The sequence below is a fragment of the Epinephelus moara genome, chromosome 12, assembly GCF_006386435.1.
Source record: "Epinephelus moara isolate mb chromosome 12, YSFRI_EMoa_1.0, whole genome shotgun sequence".
Classification (NCBI taxonomy): Eukaryota; Metazoa; Chordata; class Actinopteri; order Perciformes; family Serranidae; genus Epinephelus; species Epinephelus moara.
The window spans coordinates 20206423-20225195 of record NC_065517.1 but is presented as its reverse complement, the minus strand read 5'-3'; the positions used below and the strand labels follow the sequence as shown (position 1 = coordinate 20225195).

Below are 18773 nucleotides of genomic sequence, written 5' to 3'. Positions count from 1 at the left end.
TTGTCAGAACTCATATACAACGCTATCCGATCTGTAACACCACGCAGCTCGCTTCCTGTAAAGCAAGCATGATGTCATTGCGATGTCATCATGTCCCACCATTTTAAAGATGCAGTATTGTTCAAAGTTGTAAAGGTTCGATGACAATGAAGATTGATCTCCCCAGAAACCTTCATGGAAAACCACTAAATGCTGTCGACAGAACTTCACACTCATGAGGGTGACATAAAATCACAGATCATTTTCCACTTCTGCTCGGTCAGCTGTCACAGTTTAGTTAGACATCAGTGTAAAAATGTCAGATCTGTTTTCATAGGTCAGCACCAGCGACTGTACATAAAGATGGACGACATGACAGCTCCCTAAAAGTGAGGCCAAAACATCTCCATTGCCCCCTGCTGGCTGGCTGCAGTACAGATCATAAACCATACCCCCTCCAGTGGGACATGCAAATAAAAAAAATCACACAAATAAATTTTTCCCAGAGACGGTTTCAGTCATTTTACATAGTTGTCATTACGCTGTTGTGTGTTCAAGCATTTTTTTGTTTGTTTGTTTTGATCATTTTCAATGTAATTTACTAATTTTAAAGGGGTTGTGATGTCATGATTGACAGCTGTGTGTGTCAATCAGTGTGCTCACAATCAATGGCACTGCTGGCCATTGGGTCCAACGGGTGTATGGGTGGGAACTTCACTTACACTTCCCAGTCACTACTGGGCAGACTCTGGCTCCAAATCAAAGTCCTATACGGGTTGGAATTTAAAGACCCATTCTCAAACCAGCATCGCGACATGCATAACTGCACCCGCCCACCTGCACATATGACCAATCCATTAATTATAAGTGCTATATTGTAGGCAACTGGATTTGCTTGAGACAGCTGTTGAAGACGTCTTCAAGGCTTCCACAGTTCAGAACAGAAAAGTCTTCAAGAAATTCAAGCAAGTCCAGTTGCCTACGATATAGCACTTGCGATTACCATGACCTAGATGACTGAGAATCTTCACTGACATGCGGCCAATTAATTCCGCAACTTGACCTGACCTGCCCACACAAGATCTACTGCTCAACCTGAAACTGCAAATTCTGAAGAAACCATGCACTGTTCAAATAATTCGGTTAGGCAGCACCTTTTAAGTGATCATTTTGGGACATATTCCGAAAGGTAAGATGATATATTTTAAAACAAAGATATATACAATTTAAATTAATATTTTTTGCTTATTTTCATAATATTGAGCAGCACATCGCCACAGTAAACATGCCTGTTAGTAACAAGCCTGATTGAAGAGGCTCTTATGTTGCAGCTAACACAGAAGACAGAGCCAACTAATAAAGTCAGCAGTTAAAGGTTAAAACATTAAATTTGATTAGTATTATTCTCATTTTATTTTTAAACATTTATAATCCCACACCCGGGATCTGACCTGTATGTTCATTATTCACCCAGAAATAAAGTGAAGGCAAAATACCACCCCCACATCACCTTTTGTGTGGGTTACCTGCGGGTATCAGTGGGTACCAGACCCAGTGCATGACTCCAAATGATATCCTCAGCACAATATGGCTTCAGTTTTGTATAGTGAGTAGAAGGGGAGACACGTTGTCAATCTTTATATACAGTGTATGCTCAACATAAATATACATTATGATAGAAACCAAACTTTAGGACTTTCAGTAGCTTTGAGGCAGCTTTCCATCCCATGCTGAGATATGCTAATCAGTTTTCTCACCCAGAAACTGCTGTCATTAGTTGATCAATGTTGGTTGCTGCACAGTCTCATATGTTCTCATAAATCAAACAAAAAATGTAACTAAAAAAAAGTAAAAACACAACACAATGTGTAAACCTGGAAATATAATAATTGAAAATATATTGTTTCCAAAAATACCATTCATTTTCACTTGTTAGTGACTTAAAATATATCGCAACCCTGTGGCAGTCCTTATTGTTTTAGTACCAACGTTAATTTGGAGTTTCCTCTGGCCCAAGAGCATAAAATGCAGCTTGAGCTGGTTAAAGTTCAAAACAACAGACACAGACTTCAGCTCTTCCCAGCTGTGCAGGAAATTACAGAGCACTAAACAACAATTACCGACCAAAAATGCATTTGCTTTGAGTTTGGACCAATTTTGTTTTATCAAAAAGGCCTGAAATCCTCCAGAGGGACAGAAAATGTTCAGTAAAACATGTAACAGTAATCAGGCCACTGAGTGCAAACTGTGACTCAAACACTGTCTTGTTTTTGGACGATGGTGAATATATTTCCAATGCTGTTTGGTATCATGAAACAGTAGCAGCTTCTGCAATAAACAGAATATTTCTACCATCTTCTTTAATCTCATGTCCTTTGGATATAATTTACAATTACACTTTGACACTGAATCAGCAGCACGACTGCTGGATCACATGAATTCATTAAGAGAATTAGAATAAAAATATGGAGGTCAAGGGCTGCGAGTTCTCCAGTGACGAGAGTTCATCACTGACTGTAATTTAATGTCTCGAATTGTTTTTGATTTGCCGAGCGAGATCATGATTGGTTGTAATTGAGAGACTGTTTTCCTGGATGCTCCCTAAAGCCTCTGGCAAGATGCAATACTTCAGAGTATCTCCTGAAAGAGTCGGCTGATGATTACAAGTTGAGGGTAATTAATCTAACATTTCTTGTAGCGTGTTTGAGATACATGATGGTCAATGAGCTATTTATGTTGAGGCTTTTTATTATAACAAAAAAGATGTGACACGAGGCGCCTGACATGAATGTATGTGTACCAGATATGCAAATTAAGTTCATAATTATTCTCTTTATAATGAGCCACTCAGGTTCCCTGCACACCAGATTTTAATTGAAAGGTCAGAGGAAGAACGGCGTCTTTAGTTACAGTTAATTATTACACACATATTCTCATGTACACAAATCAGAAAGGCGCATGCACACGTATGCACACGCATGCCCTGAAAAGTACAAAATCATAATTTAATCTAATGTAACCTCACAGTTGTTGAGGTAAGATTTGATGAACAGAGAGCAGGGTGTATGCAAAATTTAAAAAGTCTAGGCTTAAGGTGGTGGGGTGTTTTTCGTTCAAAGCATCATGGTGACTCTTCTAAGGGCCGGGACACATGACGCGTCTTTAGCTGCCTGAAAAATGCAAGCACGGGCGCTGGGTGCTACTCTTGTGTATACTCTGCGCCAGCTTTCAAGAGTGTGGCAGCAGGTTGCCTGAACTTGCTGAGCAAAAATGACTGCACTCAGCACTGAATCATAGCCTACACAACAGAAATTCGTAATACAGAGCTGATCTTCCTCATGTGTTGTGTTATCTGTGGGACTGACGTAAAGCTCTGGTTAGCCCTACACTTAAATGATCAACCTCGTCTCCATAGTTACCACAGACTGATATTTACAGAAGAAAGCGAAGAGATCGACCTGATTGTTCCTCATCTAATGACTTGTGACGCGAGTTGCTTCATTCCAACAGTTAAATTTGTTCATCTCAGGGACCTGCACCCTCAAAAAGAGGCGCTTGGGAATGATGTGAAGGCATCGTTCTTGTTTCTGAGAGCGCCTTTTACGCGCTTGCATTGCCAACAATGGATTGGATTGGATTTTAGGGCGTAAAAACGTGGCATGTGTCGGACCCTGACAGCTTCATAGACTTTCTGACGGGATAATATTACACAATTTAGATAAGCCACTGTGAACTGCCTTGCTGTGAGTCATAGCTCGATGATGAACATGAATCATGCTGCTGTTAAAACCCCCCGAACAGACTGTTTCGTGTAGAGCACCTAAAAGTAAACAACTTCTGATGCATCACAGGCATACAGTAGTCACACTAACCTATCACAGAAATATGACCACATCATGAGGGCACTTCCTTTCTAAATGTCACAGAAATATATGAGTGTTATCCTGCCACTATGTCCAAAAACAGTTTGATCTACTGCAAAAAAGACCTGTATGATTCAGCTGCAGCTGCACTCTCATGTTGTAGCTGTGTGTAGCCACCACATGGTGGAGCCCTGCACCAGACTAACACATCACAGGCCAAACGTTACAGTGACACCAGGACCAACTGAGACTCGGGAAGGACGAGGTTTACAGCAGGAGTCTTTCCACCTCTATATGTTCACAACTTTTTTCTTTTCTTCTTTTTTCGTCTAAACAAGTCTGTCTGTCTAAATCAAATGTGCACAAACCTCTTTAAGTGCTTAACCTCTTACATCACATCACACTACATAAAAAAAAATGTTGCCTGTGAATTCCTTCAAGCATGAACCTAAAAAAAATAAAGTGTTCAGGGCAATGTGTGTGTGCTCCAGTGGCTTTAAAAAATGTATGTCGACACCTCTAACCCTAACTTCAGTCAACCACCCCTCACTCTCATATTCTCCTCACTCCCTACTTTCCAACATCATGCTTTTTCCTGAATCAGCTCTGCCAAATCACCTTGTCTACACACAATGGACCTTCATCTCTGTCCCCTTTACCTCTACAATACCACATTCTAGGTTTTTTTTACTAAATACTGTGTCCCTGATGTGGTTATATAATCCAAGTGTGTTGGATTTTTCTAATTCTACTCCTGAGATGTTCTTCTGCTCTCTTCTGAATCTCTTTCACTGTTTCTCTTCTTTACTCTCAGTGAGTCGGCTGTTCTGTTTTTGGTTGTTTTTTTTTGCCTATTTTGATTCAACAGCTGTACTGTAAAAGAAAAAAAAAACATCACAACCCTCAGATCTCTCCTGCACTAAATCACACAACTGTGAGGCAGGAGTTTCTAATTTTGGAAACACCATATTTTCACACTGGACTTCAGGAAAACAAGCCTTCGGCTATTTAATGCCCTCAAAACAGAGCAAACTTCAGGAGGTGATCGAGCTGGTTCTGAAGGGAGATCAACATTTATGGTGGATGGATGGAGGATGGTGTTGCTACAGCAAATACTGGACCAACACACAACAAGATAATGAGTTAAGGTGCACATTTGTGTCTGTGTGTTCTTGCATCTGCATGTGTGTTGGTGTAGTACTGTTGTTCACGTAGTACTCAAACTCTTCCTGTTACGCCTCATTAAAGCTGTTGTAGCAGGCGTGGTTAGTAGCTGTCACTCACCTCTTCTTGACCAATAGGATGGCTACCAGCACCAGCAGTATAAAGACAAGAACACCAGCACTGATCCCAGCGATCTTCACCACGCGGTCTGTCTGTTTAGCGGGGTCAGGGATGACTTCTGGCTCCTCTGTAGCACCTAAAACATAATAAAACAACATCAACACTGTGGATCTAACATAATATCAGCTCAAACTACCACAATACGACAGCAATTATTGATTCTTGTGCAGTATTAGGAGTGAACAAAAGGTCATGTTTCATCCCCATTCATGAAACACTGGTGTATTTATAAGATGCAAAGTGAAAAGCACCATTAAAAGAACACGCTTCAGTGGAAAGCTGTTGAATGACATTAAAGGGACATCTCAGCAGGACTTTAAAATATTGGTTCCCTGAGAAAATGAAAACATCTTGAAATGCTGCAGAAGAGTAAAAATCCAATATGAAGGACATGATAAGTAGCTTTTAAATTTTTTTTGAGTAAACACTTAGAGATTTAATGTTTCCTGGACAGCATAAGTTGAAAAAAAAAAAGTCTCTCAAACTAGCCCCTTTTAAACTGCCTCTTCAAGGTGTGAATCAAATGCTGTTATGCCGCCTCGCCTTTTTATATAAAAGGTACAATCATGGAATAGGGAGACAAAGTTGTCTCGCCTTTTAAGCTGGCAGTGGAGGTAGTAATGGCTCAGCTGTATAAAAGGGACACCTGGCAGGACGGCTGACAGGGTGGGTGTAACGCTTTGAAGATGTATTGTGTGTGTGATCCACAACCAGGAGATTTAAAAAGCAGCTGATAGCAGTTAGCAGCTAACTCAAAAAATAAGAACAGTGGCTAAAAATGTCTGCAAATTGGGAAAACAATGAGTTCTGGCTGACTGTGGACGCTTCAGTGAAACAAATCAATCATCCCAATGTTCTAGTGCTCCAGCTATTGAACCTTCATTAAATACCGACCAGATTTTAATGCGCATGTGTTGTGTGGCAATGATATGATGCAGTATGGCGCTGTGTCTTCTCCTCTTTCTAACCTTCTTGAAAGGTGCTATAGCCATTTGAGGATGTGTATAAAACTGCCACTTTTTCTAGTGCATTATTTTTGTACTTTTCGTCCAGTTTTCAATGCATCTTCTGTATGACACTAAATTGTTTTTTGTCAGGTCAAAACGCTCCTAAAAGTGAAAATCAACATTAACAGTTTAAATTATCTTCAAAAGCTTTATTGCCTGGGTTTTCCCATAGTGTGTGAAGAGCTGTATTATATTGGGCAAAGAAAAAGTAACAAGGTGATGTTTCTAACCACCCAAACTCTGTCTTTTGGGGAAGCGAACGAGTCAAGTAAAACCCAACTGCGTAGACCTCCACATTTCTGAAATGTTGCTCTCCTGCCTGACTATAAGCCTGTTATACAAATAATAGATTTTTGGCACTATCTTGAGTATTTACGCAACCCTGTGTCACCCAGGGCTGGAAAAGTATGCCACCCAACAGCCTCAGGAATTATGTTTGTGTTCTCTCAAGATGTCTCTACAAAATGCCCTCACATCAGGAAAGTGGTGTGTGTGATAAGGAAACAAATCCTGATGAGCCATTTAAACAGGAAGGTTTAATCGTTCCTCCGCTAAAGATCAGGTAAATATCAAGACTCTAAATATTCCTTGTAAAGCAGAGTCAGACAACTGCCAACACAAATGCCATGGTAACTGTCATTCATGAGCCAAATATAGCTAAAAGTTGTGTTTGAGGAGCTTATTTGGCTCACAGACTCAAATACTGAGATCAACAGTTAATTCTCCATTAATGTGAGACTGCGATGTAACGATGAACAAAAGAGGTTGCTTCAGCCGCCTCTACTGAACAGTTCATATCTGCACATTTTAGAGTTCATGTGTTTTACGGACATCTGGGCATAAAGCAGGTATACTTTTTAGCAACAATACAAAGGAACAAGACTCTCAGACAGATGATAGATGACAAATGAGCCGCGATAATGTTTACCATGGCTGCACTCCAAATCACATACTTTTCTTTTTGACTTTCAGTATGTACTGCAGCTGCACCAACAAAGTGCGCACTGTTGCACTGAGTATGTGTACAATTACGACATACTACTTCATAGAGTTGCCTCCAACTTTGGCCCTCTTGCTTTTATTTGTCGCAGTCTGTAGCGCAAAATTTGATGTAAAAATAAAAAGTATGAGATTTGGAACACAGCAGATCCTGTTGTTATCACTTAATGTTACCTTACGTTTCCTTAAGAGATACAACAAAATGCAGAGCTCGCCAGAGACGTTGATCAACCTGCTCTGCTGCTGTTACTTTGCAATGCAGTATGTAGTTTTGACTTTTAAGTCATAGCTGCATACATTGTAGATTGTTTGTGATTGATGAATTGACTGATTACTTATAGTTCATCTGACTGCTGTTCAATCGATGTGACGACCTTGGTTGTGGGTCAGAATAGCCAGAAAAGCGTGCTAGCTTGCATGCTGCAAAATGAGACAGGATGTGAGACATCCTGGTACTTTTGGCTTACTGCATTTGACATACTGCATATTGGGAACATAGACTGTACAGTATAAGTTGGACAGCATGATGGCTCCCCAAAACTGAAGCCAAAATGTGTCAATGGCCCCCTGGTGGCTGGCTGCAGTACAGGTCATAAACCCCCCTCCCTTCATGTTGGTGGATGGGACACAGGCCAGACTAAAACTCAGAAGTACATGTCAAAAGTTTTTCCCCCAAAAATGATTTCTGTCATTTTAGGCAGTTCTTACCATCTACCTTTCATTCATTTTTCCAATAAAATTAGTTTAAAATAGTTATTTAATGTTATAAAAAAAAGGGGGGTTTGACATGATTGACAGCTGTGTGCCAATCCGTGTGCTTGCAATCAGTGGTACTGCTCGTGACAGGTTGGACAGTAGAAACTTGTTACCACGGAAATCGCCAATGTCCAGACCCTGACTCCAAATGGTTACCAGCGCAAGATGGCAGGAGCCAAATCCAGGATATTTTGGCGTCATCTTTGTGCAGTGGGAGAAGTGGACACGCTTTATCCATCTTTATGTACAGTCTGTGATTAAGACATACTAAATCTTTTACTCCCCCTACTACCATACTATTTAGTTTGGTAGCATGGGCAATAAAATATGTCTTGACCATTTTAGTTTGGCATATTGAAAAGTACAGTAATCACCAAAGTCATTACAAGTCATCCTCAAAGGGGGAACGAAAATGTTCGAACAAAATTTTGTGCCAATCCACTGAGTGGATGATATTTCACAGGAGAAGTTAAAACTTTGACCTGCTGGTGGTGCTTAATGAAAAGTCAGGGGATGACCAAAGTAATTCGAATTCCCTCTTTTTGGGAAACACGGATAACCGTACAAAATTTCATGGCTATTCATCTAGTAATTGAGATATTTTAGCCTGGCCTAAAGTGGTTGACCAACTGTCCCCAGGGCTATGACACTAGTATGGTTAAAATCTATCCAGCAGAGTTAAATCTAAAAGTGTTACAGTTTCTTGTACACTGTAAAGATAAAATGCCATAAAGACACAGTAAAAGAGCAGCAGTGGAGGCTGACTGTTTATCCCTGGCTCGCACCATCTTCTGGGTCAATTAAAGAAAAAAAAAACACTCTTTGTACACAGATTACAGCTTTTCATTCAGTTTGCTGTATCATCTGATGGTAATGTGCTGAACCAGTGAACTCTCTGCACACTCACTCCTCCTACTCCCAGCTGCAAACACACCAGAAAATGACTACGTATACACAAATAAAGAAATGCTCAACTGACTGTGTGCCTTGCATTGTCTTCTCAGTGTATTCAGGTTATCCTTGGCGTCATGCTCTCCTAGGGAAATGCTTTTGAAATGCAATTTGACTGTAGCTGTCCGATGTTTCTGCACCAATGTCACAGTATATTACTTGTACTCAAACTCATTTCTGCTCCTGATGACTTCAGAGAATTGTCTGAACTCCCTGATTTGGTCTGTTTGGAATATAATTCACAATTGATGTCTCAGACAGAGTGCACGCTGTAGTGCAGATTCAACCATGTTGATCATGCAGAGAAAGTCAACAGAAAGAGAGCCAGCATCTGTTTTCATGCTCCTAAGCTTAGCGATCTGATCCCACGACGCTGGAATAGTTCGTACTGCTACGTAAGAACATTATCATGCATTATGATAATCCAAATAATCCAACACAAAGGCATATGCACAAAACTCAACATAATGCAATACATCTATCAAACAATAATCCACTTCTAATGCTAAATATCAACAAGATAAACATAATCTCTCTCTTTATCTCCCTCAGTATTTGGAGCTGAACATATTATTTTGTTCTAAAATGTTTCTGCCGCTGTCATTATGTAACAAAAAACACAGGACTCAGACTGATAGCTGAAGCATTAGTAGTGATGTGTTGGCCAAAATGTTGCTTTGAAAGGATAAGTTTGGCATTATTCTATAATTTTTTTATTGTACGCAAATTCCATGAAAAGACCAAAATCAATAATCAGTTCTGTGGTACTCAGCCCTAAACCCTAATATGTACAGTAAACCTTTAAAAACACACATAAAAATATTCAGTTTAATTTTTATAAAAGGCCAAAAAAAATCTAAAACAGCAGCAAACTGTGGTTTTTACCAAACGTTACTCAAACAGGACTAAAAAGCGCATTTGTTGGGGACTATTTTCAGCTGTGGATCAATACACATGTAGTGCTCTAGAGGGTATTTACGGCAGCAGAACAGAGCATGTGGGGTCAACTCAAAATAAACTACAATGCCTACTTTAACGGTAATGAAGCAACCTGTCACCCAGTGCAACAGTGTCGGCACAGCAATGCATTTTAATAGTTTGTGGTCAACAACAAAGCAACACAGCACAGATGAGTAAGATGTAGAAGGCTTTGGCTGCACATGCAATACTTAGTATATACTTAAATACTTATTTATTGGCTTTGGTCCTTTTGTGGGATTTGTTGACAATAAGAAAACTATAGAATATAATCACTTTTATTCTTTAAGGATTGCTTTTATCACAGGACAAGCTTCTTGAAACTGGAAAAATTTGTGAAACTCCGGCTATTCTCTGACAAGGATAAAGCCTCTCGGGGACAAGGGCCACATTTTAGGTTGGTCTAGTGAAGCCAGTGGAAATCCAGGTCAAAACTTCCTCTTCCTTGGGCCGGTCATTTTGGCCAATCTCTATAAACAGATACCTGCATTTGAATGAAGTTAAATAAAAACAAAAGCCAATGCAAGGATAAACTGTTGTCAGACAATAGCCTGTGGGTCCTGAAATTGCATTTCCTCTGTGTTTACTTGTAGTTCAAATTGAAGCGGCCAACACTACTACAAACTGAAACTGTTTCCAAGCAAAATTTCTAAATTTTGACGTTTCTAAATAAAAATTTCCATGGCTTTTTTGATAAAAATAGACCCTGACATTATTTCTAAACAGTTTATCAGGCATATAACAGTTATAACCGATATAATTTGGATGCAAGTCACAGCAGAACCTACCCATAAATGCAGACTGCTGAATATGTCCTAATGGTACTGATGGAGTTTGACTGATACATCGGCCAGTACCAGCTTTTCGCAGCAATATTGGGTTATGTTTGGATTGATAAGTAAAAAGAAATCCCGAAAAATGTTCGGGGTAATTTGGAAACATTGTCTACATTACATTATTTGTCCACCAGAGAGCAGTGGCACGCATCTTGGTCGCAGTTCTTAGAAAATTATATTATATATTAAATATAAATATATTATTTAACATTTATTTAGGTTATGAGTTTGAGAAAATAGGATCAGCTACTATATCATTTTAAATTTTGGCATCCATTTCAGCTTCAAAGCTTCTTCTACTGTTAAAAGAAAATCTTAAATATTCATTAATTTGTTGTTTTATGTTGAACAAGGGTGCATCTATCATTGTGCATTTGTGAAAATATCCTAATTATTTTTTGGTTAATGGTTAAATCTGCACCGCACTTTGGTCTCACCTACTTTCTGTCAATGACAATCAATGGGTAAAAGGTTTACAAAGAGGACGTAACAGAAAAGAAAAACAATCTCTAAAAAGGTTCTGAGTCCTGAGACCTGACCCCATAATGTCGGCAGTGGCTCTTAATGTCTGTAAAAATTATCCAGGTCAGTACACTAACACTCACAACTTACCCACACAGCTTCACACACACTCACACACACACACACAAAACACCCTGAGGCAGCAATGACAATACACAATACCCCAGATGACCTAATAGGACCACCATCGCTAAATCCTCCCTCCCGGATGCACAGTTGAGTGCACACACACATGCAGAGGGACGGAGAGAGAAAAGAAGGGACGGCCATCTGACCTCTCTGTCCATTAGTTCGTCTTTCTGCCTCATTAAAAAAACTATAATAAGTCTTTCAGCTTCAATTAGACCTCCTCAGACTAGAAAGACAGAGCGTCATCTCTTTCTTGCAGCCTTTGGCGCAGCGACCAACCTGTTCTAGCAACTACAACCACCAGCAGTTCCTGAAATATGATGACACTGGAAACTCAGAGACTCCCTACATTTTCTCTTATTTTAGAGCAGGAACACGACACCTTACAGGCACCGGGGGATCGAGCCACACCTTTGATCTTTCCCATGGGATCAATTTCCTTCAAGCTTACTGGCTAACATGTCTTGGTCACATTAAATGCTGTGACCTGAAGAGAAAACAGGTGAACCACTGCAGTTATTTTCAACTTGGCCATTTTTTTTTTAAAAAAACAAAAAACTAATTTAATGTTTGGTTTTAATAGGGACGAGGACATACTAGTATTTATTACCTAACACAAATCAATCAGCCATGATGATTAATTCTACAATCATTACAGCTGATTGCACTGAAAATTATGTCACTTTTACTGTTTGGGTTTATGGTCCTTCGGCTCCAGGAGGTCAAAGCAAGGGCAGAAAGTGATTTTAATTTTAATTTTCTTTAGCCACAATAACACCCATCTTCAAGTCTTCAAGTACTATGATGCTGTGTTCACCACAACTATTGGATGTTTTGTATATATAACACGAGCCTTCTGTTTAAGTCATACAGACTCTTTTTCTCAAATTAATTGACTCAAATTGTGGTTACATGTCTGCACAACAGGGAAGTCCAATGTATTTATATTAAAATTAAAGGCTTACATTAACATTAATACAGTCAACTTTTTTTTTAAAGAAGCTACAAATATCTTTGCAATTATCCCCCTCTGTTAATTAACAACTGCTGTATGTGTATGACTCTTGACTGTAGACCTGCAAAGCTTAGTCAATAAACTGATTAGTCGATCAGCAGCTATTTTTGAACAACATATATATCGTTGAACACTCTTGACGAAAGGCCAGTAGGACCAAAACTTAAGTGTTACTAATAAATTGTGAAGCTGAGCAAGAGCAGTGTGCGGGATTTTCTGTTTTAGGACTTAAGTGATACATTCCAATGCACCTGCAGTTGGATGCGCAAATATCTCTCTTCAAAGAAACATATTTATTTAAATTATTTTACAAGCAGATATACCAGAGATTAATTGGTTCCAGCTCCTCTGATGTAACAATTCACTGTGTTTCTCTGTGTTTTTTGAACATTAAATATCTTTCTGACAGTTGGTTGAAGAAAACAAGGAAATTTCAATATGCCACCAGCTCTGAAAAAGTGAACAGGGCATGTTTCACTATTTTCTGACACAAAATAGACAAAATGATTAATTGATTATTTTAAAAAAAAAAAAAAAGGTCAACAGATTAATGAATAATGAAAATAACTGGTAGTTGCAGTGCTTGTTGACTGCTGTTTGTCAGACCAACATTAATATTGTGCTTTGCTTATAGCATGCCTTACCAAAAAATAAAAATAAAAAAATAAAACAATTAAATACAGAAAATAGGGCCAGGTTGCCCGTTATCAGACAGAATAGTCAACTTGGTTTCGAAAGTCTGGACCCAGGCATGGGCCCAGGCAGAAAATAACCAGAATGCAGGTGAATGAGCATGTTATATTTTTAATCTCCTTTCACCTCTGTTTGCTTTCTAGTTTTGCATTACTAGCCAAATAAACACTTAAACGACCTCACTGTTCTTTGAAGCTCAACGCTACCAGCAACCAGGATTGTCAATTTCATTGAAAACATGTTAATGTATTTTTCCGTTTATCCTTGTTCTTACTCCGCACAGCTAAACTCTGATCCATCGGCCGCATTTCTAAAAATCTTTCCTGAAAACAGTGTGTGTATATATGTATGTGTGTGTGTGTGTGTGTGTGTGTGGTTGCCCGGGGATTAAACCAGTCAGATAATCCATCAACATATGGCTGCTAGTAAAAACATGACATTTAGACCGTGTGCACATACAGGGGCTAGATGTGCACACAAACACATATCATGGGCATGTTTTCTCTCTCTAACATGGAAAACATTATTCCGTCCCCACTAATACTCAAAATACAACTATCAAAACAATTATGACATCATTACGTCACTCATAACAAATGTGGCGAGCAGGAAAATCATAATAAATATCAGATTAACAACAATTATCAAGAGACGGTAAGCACCTTAACAACAGATGATAGGCATAGTTGACCAGAATTTCTCAGCAGCCAAACATTTTTACCACCTGAGCTGCTTCTGATTGTCATAACACTGATCTGGGGTATTTTTATGACATAAAGTGACAGTGACATTGAGTTCTTACCTTTAGTAGCAAGCCTCAGACACTGTGTCTTGGTTTCCTGAAGAAAAAGTGACACAACAACAAGACAACAAGAGAACCTCAGTCCTGAGTTCACATACGGTACACTATAGAATATATTGTATGTTAGTACTGCATATGTGTGTTTACAGTATAAAAAAAATAATGGGGTTTCTCAGTTGCCTGCAGATACTTTGCAGTTTTCAGTGCTCTCAGAAGTCGTAACTGCTTGCAGGTAGAAGCTGTGATGTAGTTAAAGTTTAACTAGTGTCTCGTTGAATGTGTACATATGAGCATATTCATAGCAGCCAGCAGGTGAGTGTGGTGAGTTCACTGTGTGTTTAGTGCATCATCACATGAATAAATATTTATTTACCCTCTCCGTGCTGCTAACAGCTTGAAGGTAGATGTTGTAGTTCTTTCTGGGGGCCAGTGGAGGATTCCAGAAACCCTGTGGATTAAAAGGGAGGGATCATCAATTTCATATTAAGCTAAACATACGAAGATTCTCACCAATTTCAGTTAATACCTCTGCAAAGGTTATGTTTAATGTCCTGTTAATGTCCTATCTCAAATCTTGTCAAAGGAAAAGTTCAACTTTTTTGAGAAATGTGCTTATTTGCTTATTTACTCTCATGACTGTATGTTAAATATGAACACACAGCCAGCAGCTGACTGACTTCGAAAACTGAGGTAAAACCAGTGTCTCTGAAGCTCACAAATTAACATGTTAAATCTCATTTGTCTAACATGCACAAAATCCTAAACTAGAGCTACCGCCTCAGGGTCGTAGGCCTCTGCTGACAAGTCAAGTTGCACTAACAGTTTACATCCATGTCTGTTAAAACATGGATGCTTCACAGACATCTTCCCCCCGGCAGCACGGAAGATCTTTGCAATCAACACAGTTTCAGGTTGGACACCCAAGATTAGTGTCACCAGCTCAGTATTTGACCATGTCTCCCCGTCTGTTCCTGAGTTATGACATTGAATAATGTCCAGAAAAATGTTTTTGCATAACATTATGATGTCACAGTGAAGTTGACCATTGACCTTTTGGATATAAAATGTCATCAATTCATCAATATGTCCTGTAAGACATTTGTGTGATATTTTGTCATAATTAGCATAGAAATTCTTGAGTTATGGCCCAAAACATGTTTTTTGTGAGGTCACAGTGACTTTGACCTTTGATCACTAAAGTCTAATCAGTACATCCTTGAATCCAAGCGAATGTTTGTGACAAATTTGAGAAAATACCCTCAAGGCCTTCTTGAGATATCGTGTTCACAAGAATGAGATGAAGGCAATGTCACAGTGACCTTGTACTTTGACTGCTAAAGTCTAATCAGTACATTCTTGAGTCCAAGTGGACGTTTGTGCCAAATTTAAAGAAATTCCCTCAAAGTGTTCTTGGCATACCACGTTCACAAGAATGAGACAAACGTTCAGTCACAGTGACTTTGACCTTTGACTACTAAAGTCTAGTCAGTACATCCTTGAGTCCAAGTGGAGATTTGTGCCAAATTTTCAAAAATCCCTCAAGGAGTCCTTTAGATATGGTGTTCAAAAAAATGAGACAAACGCAAAGTCACAGTGACCTTGACCTTTAACTACTAAAGTCTAATCTATGCATCCTTAAGTCGAAGTGGACGTTTGAGCCAAATTGAAGAAATTCCCTCAAAGTGTTCTTGAGATACCACGTTCACAAGAATGAGATGGATGTAAGGTCACAGTGACCTTTGACCAACAAAATCTAATCAGCTCATCTTTGCATCAAAGTGGATACTTGTGCCAAATTTTAAAAAATCCCTCAAGGAGTCCTTCAGATATCGTGTTCACAAGGATGGGACAGATGGACGGACACCTGAAAACAATATGCCTCCAGCCACGGCTGTCATCGGCAGCAGACGCAGAAAAAAAAGACTGTTTGCTGTTTGTTATCTAACTCTCTGCCAGAAAGCAAATAAGCACATTTCCAAGAATTCTGAACTATTCCTTTAACAGATTTCAATTCAATCTGATGGAAAGACAGGCCAAGACCATGACAGAGATTTTGTGTTCTTCTCTTTGTGCAGATCCAGGATCCAGGAACTTGTACATTTTTATCATTTTCTCATGAACCACTGCACTCGCTCAAATGAAAAATTCTGGCACATGTCTTTAGCACATTAAAAATGTGCCAGATTTTAATGCAAACCAAGATCTTGATCCAAAAAATTTAAATTGCTAAACATTTGGATTTTGCAGCCTTGGTGGATGAACACTGTCTGCTCTCCGTGGGCTCTCTAGTACATGAAGATGTAAGTGTAACATGGTTAAGGATAAAACCCCTAAAAACCCAGACATATTTTCCCCCTTTTCTGTTACCTTTTTCTATTGCACATCCTTATTCTTCTGCATTTTAAGGTTACTCTAATTTCTACTGAATTTATCTTTTCAGTTCACCTGCACTGTGTACAGAATATGTTGCTTGGATAAAAATGCTTGCCTGATAAGTCTTGTTATCTCCAACAGTGAAGGGGAGTGGCTCTGGCAGGTTGCTGGGGGACAGCTGGGCGGCATAATAATATGGAGATCCACCGCTAGACGCACTGTGGTAGGAAACTGGGACCTGGAAAAAAAGGATTTATTCACATTTAAGAAACATGTCTATAAATCTGTCTTACAAATAAAATGTAAGTCATTTAACCTGTTTTCTTTAAGCAAATGAAAGGTCAGTATTAAATGACTTGGGATCTAAGTGTCCGATGGTGTGTAGAACCAAATGGTGGCTATGAAACTCTTCTTAACATATGTTAGTAAACAACTACATGTGTATTTGATTAATAATCACCTCGTAACAGTCAGAGGAAGCTTGACGACGGGTCCGCTGAGGATTTACTTCCTCAACTACAATCTGGTATGCACTGTAGACAAGAAGACAATGCAAACATGTTATTAATTTTTTTTAAATCACTATTACACTTACAATGAACAAAAACTTCTGGGATACCCAGACCCAGTATATAGATATACTGGGTCTGGGTACGTGCTGTGTATGTATGCATGTACCTTATAGGTGCTCCCTTGGCCTGGGCAGGTTTGAGCAGGACAGTGATGGTTGTTGCAGTTTCATTCAGAAAGGCCTCTGACCCATCATACTCATCTATTGTTGGAGCTGAAGAAGGAGCATGAGTCTGTATTAGTGTCCATGTATCACGTACTCAAAACTGTGTGACAATAAAATATATCAAAACTTAGTTTCTACCTGAAATATTAGTGGTCACATTGAGTGTCGTTGCAGGGCCGAATCCTTTGGAGGTGGATGCACGTATAGAGAGTTGATACGTGACACCTGGATGGAGCTGGGAGAACAGGTGATGGGTGGCGTTGGAGGGCAAAGACACTGTGAGTCCCGGTCGCTGGAGAGGCACCGAAGGGTCGAATGAACGCAACCCACTGTAGCTGATCTGAGGTAGGGCAGAGAGAAAAAAAATGTGAACATATATCCCACTGAGTTGAGTGATTAGCTTAGCTCCTGCAACAATTACTGTTCCCACTGCTTCTGCTTATAGTACCTCATATTGTATGATGACACCGTTGGGTTCAGACGGTTCCTTCCAGTAAAGAAGAATTCTGTCTTCGAATGGAGTGGCTCTCAGTGACTGACTGGGAACTGAGCCTGGAACTGTTTACACACACAAACAAACACACACACAGACAAAATTATAAAATGCTCATAAAATTTACAGTGAAATTCCGTCTTTCAAATAAAGAGGCTCCTGGTTAATACACACCAACAACTGGAAGAAATAGAGCAGTGACTTTACTGAACCATGTTTATTCAATACATGTACACCAAAGTTGAGATTCAAGAGTTTTCTTAATTTATTGTAGCTTTTCCAAAAATACCATCAACAACGGCATGACATGCCTTGTTTTTCATAACATCCTGAAATATTTTTGTGGTTTTATATTCATACTTCTACTTCCCAAAAGTGGCCTGTTGCGTCACAGTACCGGAAAATATTAACTTTTTACTCTAACTTATTTCAAAAGAGAACATAGTAGTACACACAATGAATACACATGAGTAAGTTGTTGTTTTTTTTAAGATTTTCATTTATTTTTTTATCATTTAACCTTTACTAAACCAGAGGTCAAAGACTCGTTGAGGTTGAAAATCTTTTTTTAAAGAGTGTTTTTGCCAAAACAGGCAAGAAACATTTTAATCGACTGTGTTGATATATACTGAGTTGCGGTGGTCCCAGGATCGATCCCTGGGCCACACCCTTGGATACATTAAAGAAGCTAGTGATACCATCTGCCTGCATGCACTGCAATCTGTACATACACACATAAATTAAATAAACACATAGATTGCAAAAATTAAGTGTGCTTTGTGTATCTCACCATCTTCATCAGTTTGTATGATAGTCTCGTCACTTTCTTTACGCCCCTCTGGATTGGTCAGAATCATCTTCAGACTGACGTTGGTGTAGGGTGGCAGGTTTGCCACAACATGGCGTGGTGCTGAGATGGAAATAAGAAGGAAAAACAGCTTAGCTTTATTGTAAAACAATAATGTAGAACATCTTACAATGCAAACAGTTATTATTCTTTATATTATTTAATAGTTTGTTTGGTCTATAAAACATCCTGTTAAATGTTCAAACCTTTTCACACATGTAGCATACAACAGGAGATTGTCAATGTCAGACACGTTCTCACCTGATAGAAATACTACGTTTGATTTAGGCAAGGGGTGATGTCTAAGTAGAGCATGTAGGATGCAGGACATGACTCAAAAAGTATGCTGTAAAAATCAGTGTTTTGTTTATGAAGCCGGTTCATAATTTGGTCATAAACTGCCATCATTAAGGGCGATGGTCCTTAATGACAGAAGTTCTTTTGATCTCA

General features: G+C 39.1%; 1 protein-coding gene across 10 annotated transcripts in view; it reads right to left on the bottom strand.

The window, feature by feature from the left end:
• The window catches only part of ptprk (protein tyrosine phosphatase receptor type K), a 161086-nt gene that overhangs the window by 30367 nt on the left and 111946 nt on the right, over positions 1-18773 (bottom strand). For all 10 annotated transcript variants that reach the window (XM_050057564.1, XM_050057571.1, XM_050057565.1 and 7 more), the window contains 9 exons: positions 18267-18386; positions 17432-17541; positions 17122-17323; positions 16926-17031; positions 16708-16780; positions 16363-16485; positions 14248-14322; positions 13875-13911; positions 5127-5262 (listed from right to left, as the gene is read on the bottom strand). In XM_050057564.1, the coding sequence (XP_049913521.1) occupies positions 5127-5262; positions 13875-13911; positions 14248-14322; positions 16363-16485; positions 16708-16780; positions 16926-17031; positions 17122-17323; positions 17432-17541; positions 18267-18386 (982 nt within the window). The remainder of the gene's footprint in view (positions 1-5126; positions 5263-13874; positions 13912-14247; positions 14323-16362; positions 16486-16707; positions 16781-16925; positions 17032-17121; positions 17324-17431; positions 17542-18266; positions 18387-18773) is intronic.